Source organism: Festucalex cinctus, chromosome 14 (assembly GCF_051991245.1).
Source record: "Festucalex cinctus isolate MCC-2025b chromosome 14, RoL_Fcin_1.0, whole genome shotgun sequence".
Classification (NCBI taxonomy): Eukaryota; Metazoa; Chordata; class Actinopteri; order Syngnathiformes; family Syngnathidae; genus Festucalex; species Festucalex cinctus.
This window is the reverse complement of record NC_135424.1, coordinates 12040693-12061194: the sequence shown is the minus strand read 5'-3', so window position 1 is coordinate 12061194 and position 20502 is coordinate 12040693. Positions and strand designations below refer to the sequence as shown.

At 38.6% G+C, this 20502-nt stretch overlaps 1 protein-coding gene across 4 annotated transcripts in view; it reads right to left on the bottom strand.

Annotated features, from left to right (window-relative positions):
* rmdn2 (regulator of microtubule dynamics 2) overlaps positions 1-6519 on the bottom strand; it is a 36946-nt gene extending 30427 nt beyond the window's left edge. For 3 of the 4 annotated variants that reach the window (XM_077494660.1, XM_077494657.1, XM_077494659.1), the window contains exons 1-2: positions 6112-6515; positions 4632-5092 (exon numbers count right to left, since the gene is read on the bottom strand). In XM_077494660.1, the coding sequence (XP_077350786.1) occupies positions 4632-5083 (452 nt within the window). In that variant the 5' untranslated portion in view covers positions 5084-5092; positions 6112-6515. Of the gene's footprint in view, positions 1-4631; positions 5093-6000 lie in introns of all 4 variants that reach the window. The other variant, XM_077494661.1, reaches the window with a different exon arrangement.
* Between the last annotated feature and the right edge of the window lie 13983 nt (positions 6520-20502).

Below are 20502 nucleotides of genomic sequence, written 5' to 3'. Positions count from 1 at the left end.
GAAAAAGGGCAGAATGCAATACTTTGTAAGCTGTGACTGTCAGCGAGAAGTGGAATTAGCTATATTTGGTGATACATCTCCATGTGGGTGACATGGCTCAGGTGGTAGAGCGGTCAATGCTGATTGTCTCCCAACCTGAAGGTTGTGGATTCAATCCTCAACTTTCGCAACCATTAATACATTAAAGCACAGGTCTCAAACGCCAGTCCTCGAGGGCCGCAGTCCTGCATGTTTTAGAGGTTTCTCTCCTCAAATACAGCTGAATCATATAATGAGGATCATTATCGGGTTCCTGCAGAGCTTGCTGATGAATCAGGTGTGTTTGAGGAGAGAAACCTCTAAAACATGCAAGACTGCGGCCCTCGAGGACTGGAGTTTGAGACCTGTGGATTAAAGCATTTTGAAAATGTATGGTAGAAAAGTGCTCTACAAGGGTAAACCCAAATCATGCACAAATTAACTCACACCAACACTCAAAAGGAGAATTCAGATACTGGCTTCAAAACAGCTGTACCCCTAATTTTGACTCATTTGCATTTGAGAAAGGACCATTGCCCCCAAACTAGCTGTAAAAACTGAATGAAAAGTAACTAATTCTTGATTGTAGGGTGCTTTTAACTAAATCATAATCAAATACAAAGTAAAAAAAATTTAAATAAGACACCTGGGCAGTGGGAACTGTTTGAACTGTTGAACATGACATTGTAATTTAACTAAATTCAATAAATTATGTTATATATTAATATCAAAAGAGCAAACATTCCCATGACGGAAGTTACACAAAATAAACAAGCAAATTCATTTGCTTTCTTAGGAACAGACAGCATGTTGAGCAGACTTGCCCGTCACTAAACACTACTTTTATGCTTAAATCAACAGTTCTCCAATGTCATGAATGTGTTAAACAAAAACAAAAAACAAAAAACGAAGCTGTAATATCCTTGAGCTACAGTCGCATGACGTCAATGAATGCAGCGGATACTGTTCTGAATTACAAGTTTCAACAAGACATGTTTCAATGAGGCCTCTGACAACTTGGCACACCGACAGGTTGATTGATTTTTTTTTTTTCTTTTTCTTTTTTTTCCCGCCAACATCCAGGGAGATAGCTATGGTAAGATATGCAGAACTATAACTTTACAATAGTCACCATCCGGCACTGACGTTTTAGAATTTTTTTGTTACGCGACTTCCATCTGAGCTGAACTGAAAGGACAAATTGTGCAACCGGCTTCTTTGGTGGGAAAGCGGCATGATCCCTAAAGGGGTGGAATTTTATCTCTTTACCACCCCCACTCGCCCCAACACTCTTGGATAAAAACAAAATAAATAAATAACAGAGCGGTAATTAAATGAGTTATATCCATGGTGGGATTTTGAAGCATAATGCCTGCGTGCAATATTGCGACCAAATACATAAAAAGTGAACTATCAGGATAGAAGACTGATCCAAATGTTTTGCTGAATGACAGAAATGTTATTGGAGAGCTTCAAGTGTTTGCTCGTAAGTTCACTGTCACTTCTAGTTATCGAAAAGAGGGCATCGTCTTGATTGGAACACCACCAGCCAAACTGGATATTCAATTTCTCTTTGAGTCAGTGTGGTACAAATGCTCCGCAAGATGAAAGACAAATCATAGGGTGAGGACAGTAACAGGTGGGGATGAGCAGTACAAGCGTGATCTTCAGTGCCACCTACAGGTATGTTGTGATGTCTTCTTGGCTCTGCTTGTGTGCTAGTTCCTCAACAAGGCTGCACAGGTCAATTCGGGTTAAGTACTCAAAGGAACAGCCAAGAAAAACAGTCTGCCTGACAGCAAAAGACTTAAAACCTTGACTCAATCACCACCATTCAACCGGTGAGGTCTGATTCTATGAGAATATATTCAAGTTGGAGGAAGTCTGTTTAAAAAAAAAAAAAAAAAAGAAGAAGTAACATCTGTTTATGTTACAAAAGGTTGGCATGAGTTCAAGGCATTTGGCTGTTGATAAAGATGGGCCACTGGGCATGTGGTCCTTCATTACTCTGCTGTTTACACAAGACTCTAAAACAAATACAGCATACACGACTGTAAATTAAACCACACAACCTAGAAGTGAGGCAAGGTACATTCTTTCCACAAATCTAGGACAAAATAGGAAAGTAATATGATTCCTTCTGATACAAGTTAAGAGCTGGTTGTCATAAAAAATGCTAAGGGGAGGGACTTTGCAGTTTACACATGCCTTAGTTAATAGTCAATGACACCAGAGTGCGCTCAGCTTAACAGGTTGGCCAAATCCAACTCTGTAAACAATGTGTGCTGAAAAGTGTGTCAGGATGACAGTGTGAATTTAATACAAGGCAGCTATATCTACCCTAAGACCTGTCAAACTTGAATTATGTAATACGATATCTATGGTTGGAGAAATGCTGCTGTTAACTGTCTGAGAGTCGATCTCTGATTTGTTTGGATTAAGCATCTTTTTCCCAAATGATGGAAATGTATGTGTTCCAATGTTACATCATAAAAAAAACAAATATTACATCGATAACACTAATTTGTACTTCACTTTAACCAGTTTGTCTTTTTTTTTTTTTTTTCATTGGATGTCGCGGGTGATCATTGAAAGTGTGTGATATAAATCTTGGTAATATGTAACTCATTTGTGTTTAAAAATAAAGGATGGCAGGGTCAAAAGTACAGTTCAAAACGTCAAAGATAAAACATCTATGAAGCCTGATTTACTACGATCCCATATAGCTGGTGATAAATTGTGTGTTTTGGTTTAATAGATTGCATATGCTGTAAGTGAGCATGCTACACATGGGACTAGGAGTGTGAATTGCCTAGTACTTGACAATTTGATTCGTATCACAATTCATAGGTAGATCATGATTCGATTTGATACTGATTAATCCCGTTACGAAATTATAAGTCGATTCTTGCAATTTATTTTTACTCAAATTTCGAAAATACTAATTAGTAAACTTGTACATGTACACTGTAAGATTTGTATGAAAATGTATTATTTATTTACCTGAAACTTCAATCTTATGACTGTGAGCCACTGTATTTAACTCATTCACTGCCAATGACGACTATAGACGTCAAAAATCCAAGCAAACAGCCAGTGCAAATTTTCACAAGAAATTTGAATTTAGTTTTAGTTATTCATTGTTTCCATTCATAGTTATTAATCCCCATTGTTATTAATAACAACAATGACAACAATTTCATTGCTAAGTGCTACCATCGTGCATAGTGATCGGTCTTCGTCTTACTGAGACCACAAACTGGGTCTCAACCTCCAGAAGTCAATTTAGTCGACTAAAATTGCTCCTTATTTTTGTCGACTAAAGGTTGGATTAAAACTCAAATACAATCAGGTGACTAAGTTATGACTAAGACTTTAATTATATTTAGTCAGAAGACTATAACTAAAACTAAATTGAAATTTCTTTTTTTTAATTAAAATTTTAATTTTATTTTTTTTTTTTTTTTTTTTTCAAAATTAACACTGGCTGTTTGCTAGGATTTTTGACGTCTATAGTTGTCATTGGCAGTGAATGAGTTAACAAACAGGTTGTAATCTGTTTCATATTTGAACAGCACTGAAATAAAATATTAAGGTTTCATTTTAAATTAATATAACATTCATGCTTAAGGTATGAATGCTAACCCTAAGTAAGATGTTTTGTTGAATATTTTCCATCAAAAATTGACGTTTCAAAATCGATTCGGCCACCTACTGAATTGATTCGAGAATTGCGCACTGTAGTAATCGTGCTATATTGCCGAATTGATTTTTTTTTTAACACCCCTACGTGGGACACTACTATTGTTTGTTTGTTTTCTTTATTAATACCCCAAATAGTGACCACTAGATGACATGTGCATTCATGAGACTGCGTATTTAAAAGAGGGGTTTGCACTTTAGATAGCCCCCTGATCACCGGGGAACATTTGTGAAGTCATCACAAGACGCCAGCATCAATTTAGAGTGTACTGGAATGAACCAGATGCACTGAAATGCAGAGTCATGATTATACAGTGTGACTACTTCTTGTGAACTTGGATCACGGAAGCTCCAAAATTGCACTGCTTAACAGACATGTCACAACAGTCATTGTCTACTGAATTTCAAAATTGTTCAATTAGAAAAGTTCTCCCCGCCGCCTCTTATTTTGCCTGTGCTAAGCTTGTTGTTTACACATGCCTTTTAAAAAGGTTATTTAAAGACAGAAAATCAGCCATTGCATGTCATCTCAGGTGTGAGTTTGCCAACTTGCCCTTATGAAATTTACCCATTTAAATAATATTCCTCCCAGAATGCTCATCATGAAGTACTGTAGAATTGTATGGCTTTTGCAGACACAATCCTGCTTGTGCCCAGTTAGTAGTTCAGCTTCCACATATATCATATGTCTAGTTGGGGGGCGTTAAGAGGTGTTGTAAATAGGTGCTTTCCGAACTTTTATGACATATAATTCTGCTGAAAACTTCTCTATGCTTAAAGTAACTGCAATTAAACAATTAAACACAATTTTGCACTACAGTAGGGTGCACACTGATTTTTTTATTATTGTTTTTTCAGGTAACCAGACCTAACGATCAAGCACCCCATATACTGTATATGCTAATACTCACCCTCCCTCACTTTCCGCTTCTTCAGAACTTCGCCCCGCTGCTATGGCCACAGCAATGCTGCCTCCAGCTCTTTTCCTCCGTGTTGGTGTGGTCCTGTGGAGAGCAGCAGCTCGATGTGCATCTGTCCTATCACCTCCTCGCAGATCTTCGCTAACTTGACCATGCCGCATTGGCAAGGAATTCTTTAATGCTTTCATCTCATCTTTCAGTTCGGACACACACTGAAGTAGGGCCTCAAGGCGGTCCAGTACTTCAATCTGGTCCCCAGGTATACCGGGACTATTCATTAACGTCATGCCAGGTGCAAGTTCATTATTAGTGCGCAGGTAGCGCGCTGGCAATGAGGCTCTTCGTCTCATCTTATAGCCCTGGTAACATGCCACAGCCAAGCCAATGCCAGCCGCCCCAGCCAAGGCGCCAAGAATCAGGACTTTTCTGTCTGTTTGGGCCATCCTGAAGGCCTGCACAGAAAGGAAATCTTCAGGTTACTAATTTGGGTGGAGGAAATTCATGAATTGACATCAATTCAATCAGTGGTGAGTACGATTGTAATTAGGGATAGACCGATTATCGGCCGGGCCGATTATCGGTGCCGATATTTGGCAGTTCGACAAATATCGGTATCGGCCTTTTGACCAATCTGAAGGCCAATAAAGCGGGTATTTTGAACACATTCTGACAATTTTTGCACCTTCTGCAAAAATCTTTTGAAACTTTTTATGAATCCTGATGAAAACCCCAAATTTGCTACATTTGCATTCATTTTTTGCACAGTGAAATACAGGAACTTTTCATTCATGGATCTATTTCAATTTCCACTTTATAAATAATGATATTGACACTGGGAATTCAATACATGTTTTATTTTTTAAGAATTAAAAAAAAAAAGTTAAAAAAAAAATGTTGAAACTCCCTGCAATTTTTTTTTAAATATAATTTTTAAATATCGTTTAAAATTAAAAAGAAAAAGTACTTTTTAATTTTTACACTAATATTTTCTCTTCTACAGGAAATAAATATCGGCTTGAAATATCGGTTATCGTTCTCCTTGAATACTAATAATCGGTATCAGTATCGGCCTTGAAAAAGCCATATCGGTCTATCACTAATTGTAATGTGGACCAAACACATGTGAAATCATCTTTGTTAGCTTCTTAGATACTAAAATAATTATAAATCACACAATACAACCACTTGATTTGCAATTAACAGTGACAAATTTTAATAGATAGTATAGCCATGTTTTACCTATAATCTGAATAATTAACACGGGGGGAGGGGGGGAACAGTAAAACATCAGGAGCGTGAGTTTAATCGGTAATACAAATAGAAACTAAACACTGCACAGGGGACACGCAGTAAATGTTACCTAGCAGCAGACAGCAACTCGACGTAACCCGAACAATCCGTCTGTGTGTCAGTGACAATGTCGTTGCTTTGTATCAAAAACAAAAGAAACAAATTATACTGCTTTACTTACGCGTTTTTCCCTAGCTTCTTTCAGCGACAGTCCTGTCAACGACCAAAACAAAGTTGCTGGCTTAGGTTCGTAATCGTAACACCTTTTTAAACACGTAGCATAATTACATTCGGTATTTCAACACGCCAAGTCTTGTTTCTATGAAAATAAAAACAAAAGTCTACATTATCGCGGACCTAGTTGCTGAAGATTATTAAAATAAATAAGCCTGGCCAGAAGTGGTTCGACTAGATCCCTGGTGCATCGAACAAAACAGTCCGTGCGGCTTCAAACCCAACTCATGAAAAGTTCCGCTTAACCAAAAACGCTGAACTGAGTGTATTCGTTTACGTGTGCATTTTTTAGATCCAGCGACAGAGCGATAGACGGATGTTATTTAGGAATCGTTCAAATTAGAAACCACACGGACTTGGGCGGTCATCGTATGATTGAAATTGTTTGTCACCCGTTGCTGGAAGAACCACTGTTGCCTCTGTGATCACGTGACTGATGAACTTGTCAGAAGTTCCCAGCAGAGGTTGTGATGCACTTTGCATAAAACAAGCTATCAAGTCCAACATCACAGCGTGCAGATGAAATCATCATTACTGACTTAAGTGGAGAATAAAAGCTGTTATTGTATTTATCTGTGTGCTTATTCTTATTGTGTTATAATTTGTAATTTTGAAACATGATGAATTTCACGTTCGTTATAGCAATATTAAATATAGACACTTACCTCTGGAATTTGCTCCTCTCACTTTCTCTTCAGAGGACAGACTGTCTATGTACTGATTTGCTCACTATCAAATCAACCTTGTATGTGGTTATTGCAGTCCTCAGTTAGGTTTATTTAAGAGTTAAAAATAGCTTTCAAGGAAGGGCTGGCTGAATATTAATTTTCCTGTTTAGGAGCTTCTTCATGAAAAGAAAGCAAACGAAATATGTAACTTTACTAAGCAATGGGTTATACCCGTAAGCCTACTGTGTGTGAATAAGTTGTGTTATGTGATGATGTAAGCTACATGCCTTTTTACACCAAACACTTTGAACACAGTATTGTTCCTTTGCCCACCACAGCTGCATTCTGCCAGCAGGGAACAAAACCTCTCCTGAAATCCAGAGGAATGGCTGTAGGGAGAAAAGAACGGGCTATAGCTCTGGGTATGTCCTGCAGGCATAGATGTGGTGATAACGGGCTGTGTACACACTGTACAGTCGTGGCCTTGTTCCCATTGGGTCAAAGTCAGCAGATAAGCAGAATCGTCAACACTGTAATTTTATCATCCCACTCACATCTGCTCAAATGGTCATGCTACCCAGGAATACATAAAAGCAGCCACAGATTTTCTTTGGTGCATGTAAAAACCCAAATGCATTTAACAAACCATGCACAAAAGGTGCGTAAATAGAGACATTACATCACATGCTTTGGCACACATCAATGCAAAGCCATGATATTTCCAATTCGTGATTTCGACGCAGTGCAAGATGGATAAGCAATTTCAACATCTGTTGCATGTCATGTTGTTATGGTCTTGTGCAACAAAAAGCACTGAATCTTTTTGGACTTGCTCACCTGCAAGCACGAGCTCAGTGTTTCAATATTTGGGAAACAAAGCCACTATGACCTTTTACTTTTGTTTTAGCATGTTTTGCAAAGAAACAAAACCAAAACTGATTTGAATGTGTACATGCAACCGTCTTTTTCTTAATTTGGTATCAGTATTTATTTATTTATTTAGTTAGTTAGTTTTCATTTTTATTTTAACCCATTTGAATATTGGCGAGAAGTGGGGTACATCCTGAACTGGACAGGCCGTGTACAATATATACAAATAACAATTTACTCCCACACATTTTCATCTATTTGGAAATTTAGATTCTTCAATTAACCTAACTAACATGGATGCTTTGGAAATGTGTGAGGAAGCCCAAATACCCACAGAAAAATCCAAGCACAGGGGGAGCATGCAAACTCCTCACAGATTCAAACCCAGAACCTCTTTATTGTGAGGCATAAACAGTAAACACTAACCACATGCATCTCCGTGCCGTCATGCGTACAAGTCATAGAAAAGCAATGGAATTTATCAAAAATGGCACACTAACTGCTTAGAGACAAAGTACAGATTAAATTTAAGGTCGTAGTTAAATGATTAAAAGTCCAATGGTCCAGCCAGGCTGCCAAGCAGATTAGCAGGCAACCAGTACAAACATTACAAACAGAAACCTGAATTACTGAATTACTTTAATGATTACTGAACCAACAGGGATGAATAGAGAAGGGACCTAAATGAAGGGTTAATATTCAGGAGAATTGTGTAGGAAGTGCTGAGTTAATGTATATTTACTAGGGACAGATGGGTAAAGATCTTTATTATTTAGCTTATCGGTCAGTTCAGTGTTCGTTCGGATATTGTTTTCATGGCACTAGTGTAGTGTATATTGTTGCAACTATTCCACAAGTGGTTAGATGGGCTACAAATGCATTGTGCCTATAGGTACAAAAAAACAACACACTGCCTATCGTTTTAAATCTCGTGATTTTAACTGTGTGACATTCACTGCCCTCTGGTGTATGTCATACTGAACTGCACATGCCTGTTTCTACTTGTATAACGAAACAAACTTTTTAATGTTATCATTAAATGTATGCATTTCAAAAACATGATTTGTGCACCACTATAGAGCATTACTGTATATTCCTGAATTAACTTCCTTGATTGATGAGACCTGTCAACTTTGGGGCCTGACAATATTTGTGGAATAATTTGACAATATAGCAGATACAATATATGTACTGCAAGCTGGGTTCTCCCCCTTCGAATTTTTTATTAAGTAAATAAAATGTCACCATAGGTGAAATCGTTCTTATAACTGATATATACTGATATATAAGAATGCAGATTACATACTACAGGAATATCCACCAGAGCTGTTGCCCATCAAGTGAATGTTCATTTCCCCATACAGTATAGTGAGTTGTAGATTAAGGAATTTTTTTTATTTTTTATTTTTTTTGAAGCATGGTTGCCCTCTTTTTTGGACGTGCCCGGTGAAGAAATGTTAAGCCGACCACCCCGCCGCCCCAAACTCACCCTGACCGAACCCTCGCCCCTTTATTGCTGTTCTGCCACGTATGTGCCTCTCTCCCGAAGTCACCTTGAATAAGCTCCAGCTCACCTGCAACCCTAATAAAGAAAAGTGGCGTAGAAAATGGATGGATGGATGGATGGATGGATGGATGGATGGATGGATGGCACAAAGCCGAATATGTTATTATACTGTACTGTCTGTACTATATTTTAGATAAAGACTATGGACTGTTGGAGCGGGACAACTGGCATTACGTAACTCGACCAACAGGGGGCAGCCAAATATTACATTTTGTACTACTATGTGTCATGGCCCACCATGAACGTGTTCACAAATTGTGAACTTAAAATCACAAACTTCCGTATATTTTTGGAGATTTTATGTAATAGACTAACATCTACAGAAATCCACATCTCAAGTGTGACAATCTGCCTACAGGACAACTGTAAGTCATGCACTCCACAAATCTGGATTTAATGGAAAAATGTCAAGAAGAAAAGCACTGTTGAAAGAAAGGCTTAAAAGGTTTGCTATGTAGGGGACACCGCAAACGTGTGGAAGAAGGTGCATTAATGAGACCAAAGTTGGATGTATTTATTTATTTTATTTTTTTAATGTGAGGAGGAAAACTAACACTACTCATCACCCTGAACACACCACACCGCCCCCACTTGTGAAACATACTGGAAGCAGCATCATGCTGTGGGAATGCTGTCATTCAGCAGGGGCAAGGAAGCTGGTCAAAGGTGATGGGAAGACGGATGGAGCCCGCGTGGGTCTTCTCCGGGTAGTCCGGTCTACTTCCACATTCCAAAAGACATGCATGGCAGGTTAGTTGGGCGCTCCGAATTGTCCCTAGGTGTGCTTGTGAGTGTGGATGGTTGTTTGTCTCTGTGTGCCCTGCGATTGGCTGGCAACCAGTCCAGGGTGTCCCCAGCCTACTGCCCAGAGCCAGCTGAGATAGGCTCCAGCACCCCTCGCAACCCTTGTGAGGAATAAGCGGTCAAGAAAATGGATGGATGATTAAAATGTGGGTAATTTTTCACAAATTACTCCTGATGACATAACGTATTACAATAATTTTGCTCCTGACTTAACTCTGTTTTCATACTTTGTAGACAGGCGTCCTTGAACTTTGTGTAAAAACAGACATCTTCATTTTCCTTTCCTTATACTCTGTTTACAGTGGGATCAAATCGATTCATTTTAGAGTAAAATGCACTCAAAAAAATTTACTGTGTATAAATGCACTTTGCGTACGCCAATCTCTCGGACCCCAACGAGTAAATTTCAGCTTCCTCAACATGTCCATATATGGCTCATGTCCTACTCGTCTTCAAAAATCTGGAAAATCTTGTCATGTTTACGGAATTCTACAACCTAATAAACTACCTAACCGCCGAAACACACCCTGTCACAAATCCAAAAAAGTCCTGCTGACAAAAACAACGCGCAACGCTGCAGCTCCTCCCTCATCTGCAAAAGCTGCAATTTCTCCTTTTCCTCCATTTCTGACTTTTTGCATGTGGTTGCTGAGTGAAAACCAGCACGGTGCCTAGAATAGCTGAGGGTGGGGAAGCACAGCAGACTTGCATTTGGCCTTCTGTGTGCAACGCTGTGGAGTGTCTTTCAACCCTCCGTTTGGCCTGTGGAGTGGAGGCTGCTTCCTCATATGCATGCCGGTGGTCAGCGCATTGCCTACACACCCTCAACTATTTCTGTCTTCTTTCATTTTCTCTCACTCCCTTTGTTTTACAAACACACAGTCACCTATACAGTATATATGATATTCATTCATAGGAGGCACATGGATGGAAGAAATGTTTCATTTAGCTCCTTTCACTATTGCAGGCTATAATTAATATTAGGCAAACTTGCGGAACAAGTAATGTCATCAAAGTAAACGATGAGTAAAGTTGCAGCTATTCTCGGACAAAATATTTAAAAAAAAAAATGCAAGGCATCAGTCATCAGAGAGAAATGGACTTTTAAGGATAACGCTGACATTCTTGTGGTTTTACTGTTGCTTATCACAAGATTATGTGGAGCTGATTAAGACTAAAGCCATAATGAGTCTTTGGTTCCACAAAAATATGAAGCATTCCTCAAGTTTAACGTCTGAATATGTCAGCAAACTGCCGCAGTGGGAAACATAAATGCAAAGCAATTTAATAAGGGGCATGGGAATTTCTCAGCTGTACAAGCTGAAATTGTAAAGGACAGACTTGATTTAACCCGTTTTTCTGGGTTGAACAAATCTGCAGTGTTAACCAAAAAAGGCTATTTGAGTTCAAGTGTGGCTTGTCCGGTACAAGCATAAAAAACACTTAGTGGTAAAAAAAAAAAAAAAAAAAAAAAAAAAGTACCAATTTAACCCTAAAATTCATCCTTATCTCTAACTCACTTCTTCCCTCCCTTCACCTCCCTCTTTTGCTCTCAAAGCCAATGGACACATGAACACTACTGTGCATTGCTACAAGCCAGGTCCACCTCTCATAATGAAGTGACCAAATCATGGCTCCACTTTTTGAAATGTAAAACGCGCATTGACATTCATCATCTTGTCCTTCCGTGACACATGATCTAGTAAGTAACAGGAGCTGAAGGCTCCGATTGACAGACAGTTGTGGCTCCAAAAAAAGAAAGATAAGCCTCCGGATGTGTCTGCCCGTGATTTAACCCTTGCTGTAGGGCGACGGATGGAATCCCTACGACTTCTTCACCCATGACATACACGCACCCCACATGAGGGAGGAGTAGCTCTTTTTTATCTTCCCTCTGAGGCAATAAGAATATCCAGAGCAGAGTTTTCAGCTCTGGATATGTAACTTCTCATTGAGTTGCTCTACTGTATAAATTTTAGCTCACACATGGCGCTTAAGGATTGACACAAAAATTTCAGAGATTGTTAATACATTTACACTGATTAATATTTATGAAAAACATAACTCATTCACTGCCTTTGACAAGTATGCTTGTCAATTGTATTTTTTAGAGCGGGGATAGATGTGGGAGAATCTGATTATGCTCCACTGTAAATGTCAAACTTGGAAACAACTTTACTGATGCCCAACCAACGGTAGATGACATCATTGCCCCATTTTATACAAAATAAACAGTTTCAGAGTCCATGGGAGAAATGTCTGTATTTTGGCAAACCTACATTTTTCTACTGTCAATTATAAAAGAACTCAACTCAACTCAACTCAACTCAACTTTATTTATAAAGCGCTTTAAGGACAGGCGTTGCTGTATACAAAGTGCTGTACATAAACGTCAGTTGCTAATTATTGGACGTAATATTGCGTGGGTATTGAAAATTTTGAAATTTTCGAAAATGGCTGGCAGTGAATGGGTTTAAGCATCAACCTGAGACGCCGATAGAAAAGTTGAAAGCAAAAATTATAACCTTGTCAGCCTTGATTAAACTCTACTGAGCAGTCGTTTAGAGTAATATGGTATGATACATTTTGCAAACAACAGATAATGCTTTCTATTATCGATAATAAAATATATGCCAAATGTTTTTGTTTTCTTTTTTCTTTGTTTTATACTTATATGTAACATTTGTTGTTAATTAATGTTTTTTAATTCATCTTTTAATGTAAGCTTTGACTACCGTACATTATGACAAAACCACAATTAAAAAAAGATTCATCAATGCATTAAAAATATATGTATATCGGCACCACATTTGCGCAAAAAGTGACATGGCTCTGACACTAAAATGAGCAAGAATCCTATGTAAGTCATTTCTTTGTTCCATTTTAAATTGTACAGTTAAGCAGTTGCCAAGATTAACACAGCAGCTGGATCCCTCAAATGCGTTCAATAAATCGAGGTCTTGAAGATAATCTCACCATATGTTACATGGCCTCAGCTGGAAATCAAAGCACACGATTCCATTTTAGGCACATGAAAAGCAGCCAACTGACACTAACTCTGATCTACATAGTTGGAAAATAAACCTCGAGTCCACATGAACTAATACCACATTATTATTATCAGATTAGTTCCATGTATACTAATTCCAGTGTATTCAATGTGTACATTATGGAAAACAGATTTATTTGCATGTATTTGATTGTGTCTAAAAATAGTTGTAATGCCTGCCCAACTATCAAGTGTGATATTAAGCGTCTTAGGAAATATTTTGTTGGCTACCGATTGCCAACCTCTTTAAAGGTGCCTGTGAGCATTCTGAAGTCAGAAGTTTGCCGCCGTTTGAATTTTGAAACATGAGTTGCCAACAAGGCTGAAGGCTTGCAGGCTTTTCAAAGGCATTCCGGCCACTGTATCACATGTAAGCACACTCACATCAAATCCTAAAGGCACAAAACAAAACAATTTTTGCTGAGTCACTTTTGCTAATAGTTAAGATCAAATCTGGATCGGTGTCTTTACACAGAGCTCAGTTTTCTCAGGGTTAAAAAGCAAAAAGTTACACATACTGTTGACTGCTGTTTGGTTAGCTGATACTGTACTACATACTTATTTAGGGGTTATTCTTATTTAGACAAATTATTCTGGAGAAATAAGAGCTTGTTTGTATTTCAACCATCAGCCCATGCCTTCGCAAAGTAGAAAAACAGGAAGTCGTCATTTGGGAAGCTGATGGGTAAACTGATAGCAATGCCTTCTGGGTCGTGGTTATTTCCTATGCAAATATGCATGTAATTGCTGTGTAATATGCACCAGGTTGCTTTCACTCTTATTTTTTATTTGTAGCACACAAGTTTATGAGTTCTTCATCACTTGTGAAACATCAAAGTTTTTCTGGTCGTTTCAATTGTTTGATAATTATATACAAACTTTGATTATTGACATCTCTTACCATAAGAATGAATCATTACATAACGTCTGTTGTGTACATTCTCCAAATTCCTTCACGGTAGATTATGTTCCAAGAGTGTGAGATACTTCAGTAAGGAAGAACAGACATTGCAAGGGGGCAAAGAGCTTCAATCTGCTAAAGTCATCGGAGTGACATCTTGAAATGAAGAGGGAAAGTTACATAAGCGTTGCTAATTGTCTAATGGTTTTGTTTTCCCGACAAATATTTCAGAAACAATGAATTCAACAACATTCACAATTATAGCTATAATAGAAATGCAAAATTAATGATAAAAAGCTGAAAGATGATGTGGGAAAACTCAGGTCCGGTGCTTCCAGATGGTCAGGGCAAGGCTAGATGGATTTCTACAATCATACAAGTGAGTTTGGCGGTTTGCTAATGCTTATGGACATAATAGCACTTTGGTTGTGGATGGAGCAGGATGTAGGCTGTTGAAAATGGCCGCAACCACACACTGCATGGTGGACTGAGGCATATGGAGAAAAATTATCAAGTTATATATTATTGGACTCTCATTTCTCTTTCTAAGCATGCATAACAGAGACTCAATGACATTGGACAACTTAATTGTAGACAAGAGTTTTTTTGTTTTTATTCCCCCAGCAGGACTTTGAAAGCGTGTACTCTTACATTAACATCAGATTGTGATGTGTCATGCATTCCAATAGTTAATATGTGTTATTAAGTTTGTGTTGTTGTATAATGCTTAACAACCAACTCAGTTAGTTCACGGTGAAGATGTCATAAATTTGATTTAAAAAGTACTTGCACTTTATTAAGTGCGAAGTGTTTTCAGTCATCTTTGCACATGCTTCAGGGGAAAAATGCTTAAACACCCTCAGGGTGCACTAACACTAAGCAATGTGTACTTGCCCAAGCAGGCTTGATAGCGAAAGTCCTGATTGTTTGATTATTGTGGTGTGAACTCTTTTCCGGATTCAACTTTGGAGATGGTAAATAGCTGATGGACATTGTTGATTGCATGTACAGAGGATCAGTGGTGCCTCATCGAAATGAGGATTCAAGATCAAATAATATTCATTTGGGCCTTTGTGGAGTTTGCATGTTCTCTCAAAGCCGCTAGTCGGCTGTTGTTTTCTATGCTAAGTACCAGTTTACAGAATTACTGTACCTGTATATTCTTCTTGTTACACATCTAATCTAATTCATAATGTATGAGGTGTCGAAAAGTTAGCATTTTGACATTCAACTAAGAATTTCAAAATATGACAACTAATTAGTGTCTGTACCCAGCACCTTGATTGAGTATGACCAAAGCCTTCACCCTCACTGATGTGCACATGCATGATACTCAAACATTCATAATGACATGCAATTATGAAAGTGTACAGCTGTGATAAACTGTCAGGACATGTCTTAAATAGTGGCACTATAGCAACTAAGCTAGCATTACCACTGTAAACAAGCCAATGCTAGCGAGCCACGGCTGCTATGTTAGTAGCATGACTTAATGTAACTCGAACGCTAATGTTGCTAATTCTGAATTGATTAATTAAAAAAAAAAACTCTAGGGAATCAAAAACTAAAAGAACCAGCGGTCCATTTACTCGGCTTCTGTTTGCTAATCTTATATGCTTGGTTCGGTTGTTACCAAATGAGGAATGGGTATTTTTCAGAGATGGATATTTCCTCATTGTTAAAGTGCAAGGCTTGAGGGGTGTCACCGGCTTTAACTTTTACAGCAAATTCATTCATATGAAAATTACCAGATTGGACCGCTTCCCTGTAACCCTGAATAAGATAAACAATATTAGTTCAATAGGTTTGTTGACTTCATGTAAAGTGTGTAGTATAGTAAATTATCTCAAACTGAAATAAATTTAAAACTGTAAGACAGCTCACCTTGCTGAGCCAGTTTGGCTGGAAAATAATTACCATGAATTAAAATGTTCTTGCCATTGAACTCCACCTTTTCACCTTTGGCCAGGTTCCATCGCTGAAATAAACGCCAAAGTGAAAGCACTAACTTTGGTGCATGTGGTCGACTCAAATGACGCCCATGAACATATGCACACACGCGGATATACATTTTAGGATATAGCCACAGACCAAGACGGTGCTTAGACATCCCACAAGGCCCTCACCTCCACACTGTAACTCATCCACTGGGCTCAGCCTCAGAATTCTCTCAGGACATTGATGTCAATGAGAAAAGCAAAATGTCTTGATAAGAAAGTAAATGGATCAGTTGCATGCAAACAAAACTGTCAGCGTGTGGCGCCAAGTTTTATAATAGCATACATGTTGACAAATGCAATAACCCGGCCATCCATAAAGCAGTATGGGGAATTGTGTTGTTATTGCAAGATATGTTCTTTATTATTTTGAAGTCATTCCCTTTGGAAAAGAACTTTCCAAATGGCCTTCACCTAAACATCATAATTTATGAGATATTACATGATGTCCACACTTGTCCCAGAAAATAGCTGGAATAGTAATGGATGCCATTAATAAAGCACCAGCACAGTATAATATCTCCCTGTCCATCTGTCAGTGCTTCATATGAAAAATGACTTAACCTACAGCCCAACAATAAGACTCGGCACGTCTCCAAATATTTGACACTGGAAAGCAAACAACAGCTTTTTTTTTTTTTTTTCACACACTCCCAATGTGAGAAAACACCTCACCCACATGGCTTCCCTCAAACAGGAAGTGATACTGATGAAGCTTGTGCCGTAAAGGGCGTGAATAAGTATGGTAGCAACTGGAGGAGGAAGGGCGTAATCGACTGATATGTCAACTGACTCAGGCGTTGCGTTAACGTGATACAAATTCAATCCGTAAGCATGTCATCAACCACTTATAGTTATACCTTTTCAGGTCATCTCAATTATTGAAAGAAAGAAAATCGTTATTTCTAGGTTTAGAAATACTTCAGTAGCAGTATTAGAACTAAGTCATTTTGTGTGGCTGTGACTTCAGTGGAACAATTTAGACATAGAGCCTAATAGAGAGCATCATTGTTGAATTCTCCTCAGCTTGAGGGAAATGTGAGTCAAACATATTCCAAAAACACATGAATAAGTTGCATGCATTTTAGTTGCTAGTATGCAACATGCAGTTTTTTTCTTTTTTGTATTCGTCAATAAGTGTCCTAAATTAACAGTCTGGGTGCTCTATGGCAGGGATGTCCAAACTTTTTCATTTGAGAGCCACATACAGAAAATCAGAAGGACGCAAGGGCCACATCATCAAAATACATCGACTAAAAATCACATTTAAAATCATCACCAAAGGCTCATGCATTAAATTAATAAAGACTAAAACGAATGACGTTTGCTATAATTATAGTTCGTTTTAGTTAGTTTTGTAAACATAAAATGTAGTTTCAGTTAGTTTTCGTTTTTTTAAAAAGCATTTTTGTTTTTATTTGATTTCGGAAACAATATTGTTTTGTTTTGTTTTTTATTTTAGTTTTTTCATTAGTTTTAGTTAACTAAAATAACCTTTAATGACACCTGTTTTTCGATACCCTTCCTTCTTACTTTGACCATATCCAAACATGTTTGTTTTGTTTATTTTATTTGAACTGAGTCAAATGCCATTTTTAGCATATGTCGCGGGCCAATGTAAAATGGACGGCGGGCCGCAAATGGCCTCCGGGCTGTAGTTTGGACACCACTGCTCTATGGTCTTATGGAATATACAGTTAAACCAAGATGATTAATTCCGGTACTCTTATTCACTAATACAGTGGTGTCAAACATACGGCTCGCGGGCCGGATCAGGCCCGCAAAGTGGTTTAATCCGGCCCGCGAGATGATTTTGTAAAGTTAAAAAAATAATAATAATTGTAACGTCAGACTAATTAATCAGCCGGCCACAATCAAAATATATACAATTTGTGATTTCACAAGCAGTCCTCAGATGAGCAATTCAACTTGTACGGGGGTCGTCCTTTATGTCATTATTTTACATACAGCTTAAAGTTACGGTTTGTTTTAAAGGCCCAGTCTGCCGGTTTCACTCAGGAAAATGCACTTTTTAAATACAGGATTCAAACAAAACAAACTACTTCTCAATTTACAGCTCTGGGCTTCTCTTAATGTCTGGTGGTGATTTTGTCCTTTTCATTAACTGCGCCACCCAATGCCTTCTGGGAACAACATATATATGCAAAATGGGTCGATTTAACACATCTGGAACGTATACCGGCAAAGTGTCGCCCCGTTCCGTTTGCATTTGTGTTATTCTTCGGAGCAACACGATGACAGTTGAGCTCCGTAATTTAGGGCTGGTCCACAAATCTGTGTATAAATGACGGTAATTGTTTTTAAGTTATATACTGTTATTTTTAGTGTTGTTCCGATACCGTTTTTTGGCTCCCGATACCGATACCGATACCCAGCTTTGCAGTATCGGGCAATACCGATACAATACCAATACTTAAGTTTTTTTTTAGTGCTGTTCCAATACCTTTTTTTGGGTCCCGATACCGATACCGATACCCAGCTTTGCAGTATCGTCCGATACTGATACCATACCGATACTTAAGGTTTTTTTTTCCTCAACATGAAAAAGCTGTCCTGCCATTGGTTCAGAGCATTCAAGGACCAATAGGATATCTTAGATCGCCATGCAGTGAACATGTCACATACCAGTGAATGTCGTGCACGAGGAAGACACAAAATGCTGCATCCAAAATCCTATATTAGTGTTGGAATTAATGGTATCGGCATGTTACTTGTGAGTAGTCACCGATACCGATACCACTGTTTTAATGCAGTATCGGCACCTCTGCCGATACCAGTATCGGTATCGGAACAACACTAGTTTATTTTTCCTCAACATGAAAAAGCTGTCCTGCCATTGGTTCAGAGCATTCACGGGCCAATAGGATATCTTAGATCGGCATGCAGTGAACATGTCACATACTTGTGAATGTCGTGCATAAGCAAGACACAAGATGCTGCATCCAAAATCCTATATTAGCGTTGGAATTAATGGTATCAGCATGTTACTTGTGAGTAGTCACCGATACCGATACCACTGTTTTAATGCAGTATTGGTATCGGAACAACACTAGTTATTTTACCGATGCGGCCCACTCGGTAATATATTTTCCTCCATGCGGCCCCTGAGCGAACATGAGTTTGACACCCCTGCACTAATATATGTAGTAGAATGCCGTAAAATTTTCTACTTCCTCAAACGTGTCAGGAATATGAATAGTTTTCAGCATGCGCTCTATACAGTAGTTGTCATATTTCTTACTGTCATACATTGTTTTAAGGCTTCATTGTGTCATTTCCAGCATGTTATCCGCAGCATGTGAGTGTTATCCGTTTTGATAGCACAGTATAATGGACTGAATGAGAAGACAGTGTTGACTGTTCCGCCTACAGATCATGTGCTGGCCAAGGCTACTACAATGACAAAGGGCTTCATTCACAACACTTGTCTGTTATAAGTCACTGCACAAGTTTGTTGTCATTCAACATTCATCATTCAACATCATATAGAAGACACAGGGAGGGGGGGGGGAATGAGCAATTCTATCAGCAAGGAGGTGAGGGAGTGTGTTTACTTAAGGATGTACTGCATCATGTGGAAGAAAGTGAAGCAAAAAAGTACCAGTATTGCTTTGTGAGTACATGTATTCAAACATTTCTCCGATGTGTGTCTTGGGTCAAAATATTAGGTGCACTTGCACAATAAAATTTAGTATATGATTGTGTATGTCCCTTGATATTTACCACCCACCATTTTACAAACAGAACATGTGTCATTGAGATACTCAGCACTGCAGCTTGTGAGATGAGCTGCACTGGTTGCCAAGGTGATTTTTTTTTAATCATATCCCTCTCATAAAAAAATAGACTGATAATTCAATTAATAATTTCCTTTACTTCCAATGAACGTGGCTAGAAAGCAGTGTGGGTATCTTATTTGGTTGAAGTGCAGTTCCATGACCTACACGTCCTCTGCAGATGCTGCATTGCTGCAGTGTTCTGCGGCAATTAGTCCACTCACACTGTCGCACCAGTCTGCTTCTGTGCAAGGCAGCCAAATACAGTCTTCTAACAGGAAATGGGAGGTGGTCTTTTTTGGAAAGAATGCATGTGACAAACAGATAAGGATAAAGATGCTAAGAAATAGTCCGGTCCAGTCAAATGTCTGCAGGCTGCCCAGTGAATTTACAGAATAGCTCGTATCAGATGTGAGCATTCTTACAGTCACACAGACGAAAAGAGTGAGCAAACGGGCACATGCTGTTGCAGGTTGCAGGGCTAAAGCTTGTGATGACTGCAGCTCCAACATTTCACAGGGAAGCAATAAAGTAAAACAATCTGAGGATTGAAAAGGCACTACAGGCATGCACAGGTGTCGCTCGAGAGAGGGAGAGAGAGAAATGAGAAGAGAGAGAGAGGAAGAGGAGGGAGGGAGGGTGGTATAGGAGGAGACTTTACTTACTTCAGAGAGGAATAGGAGCC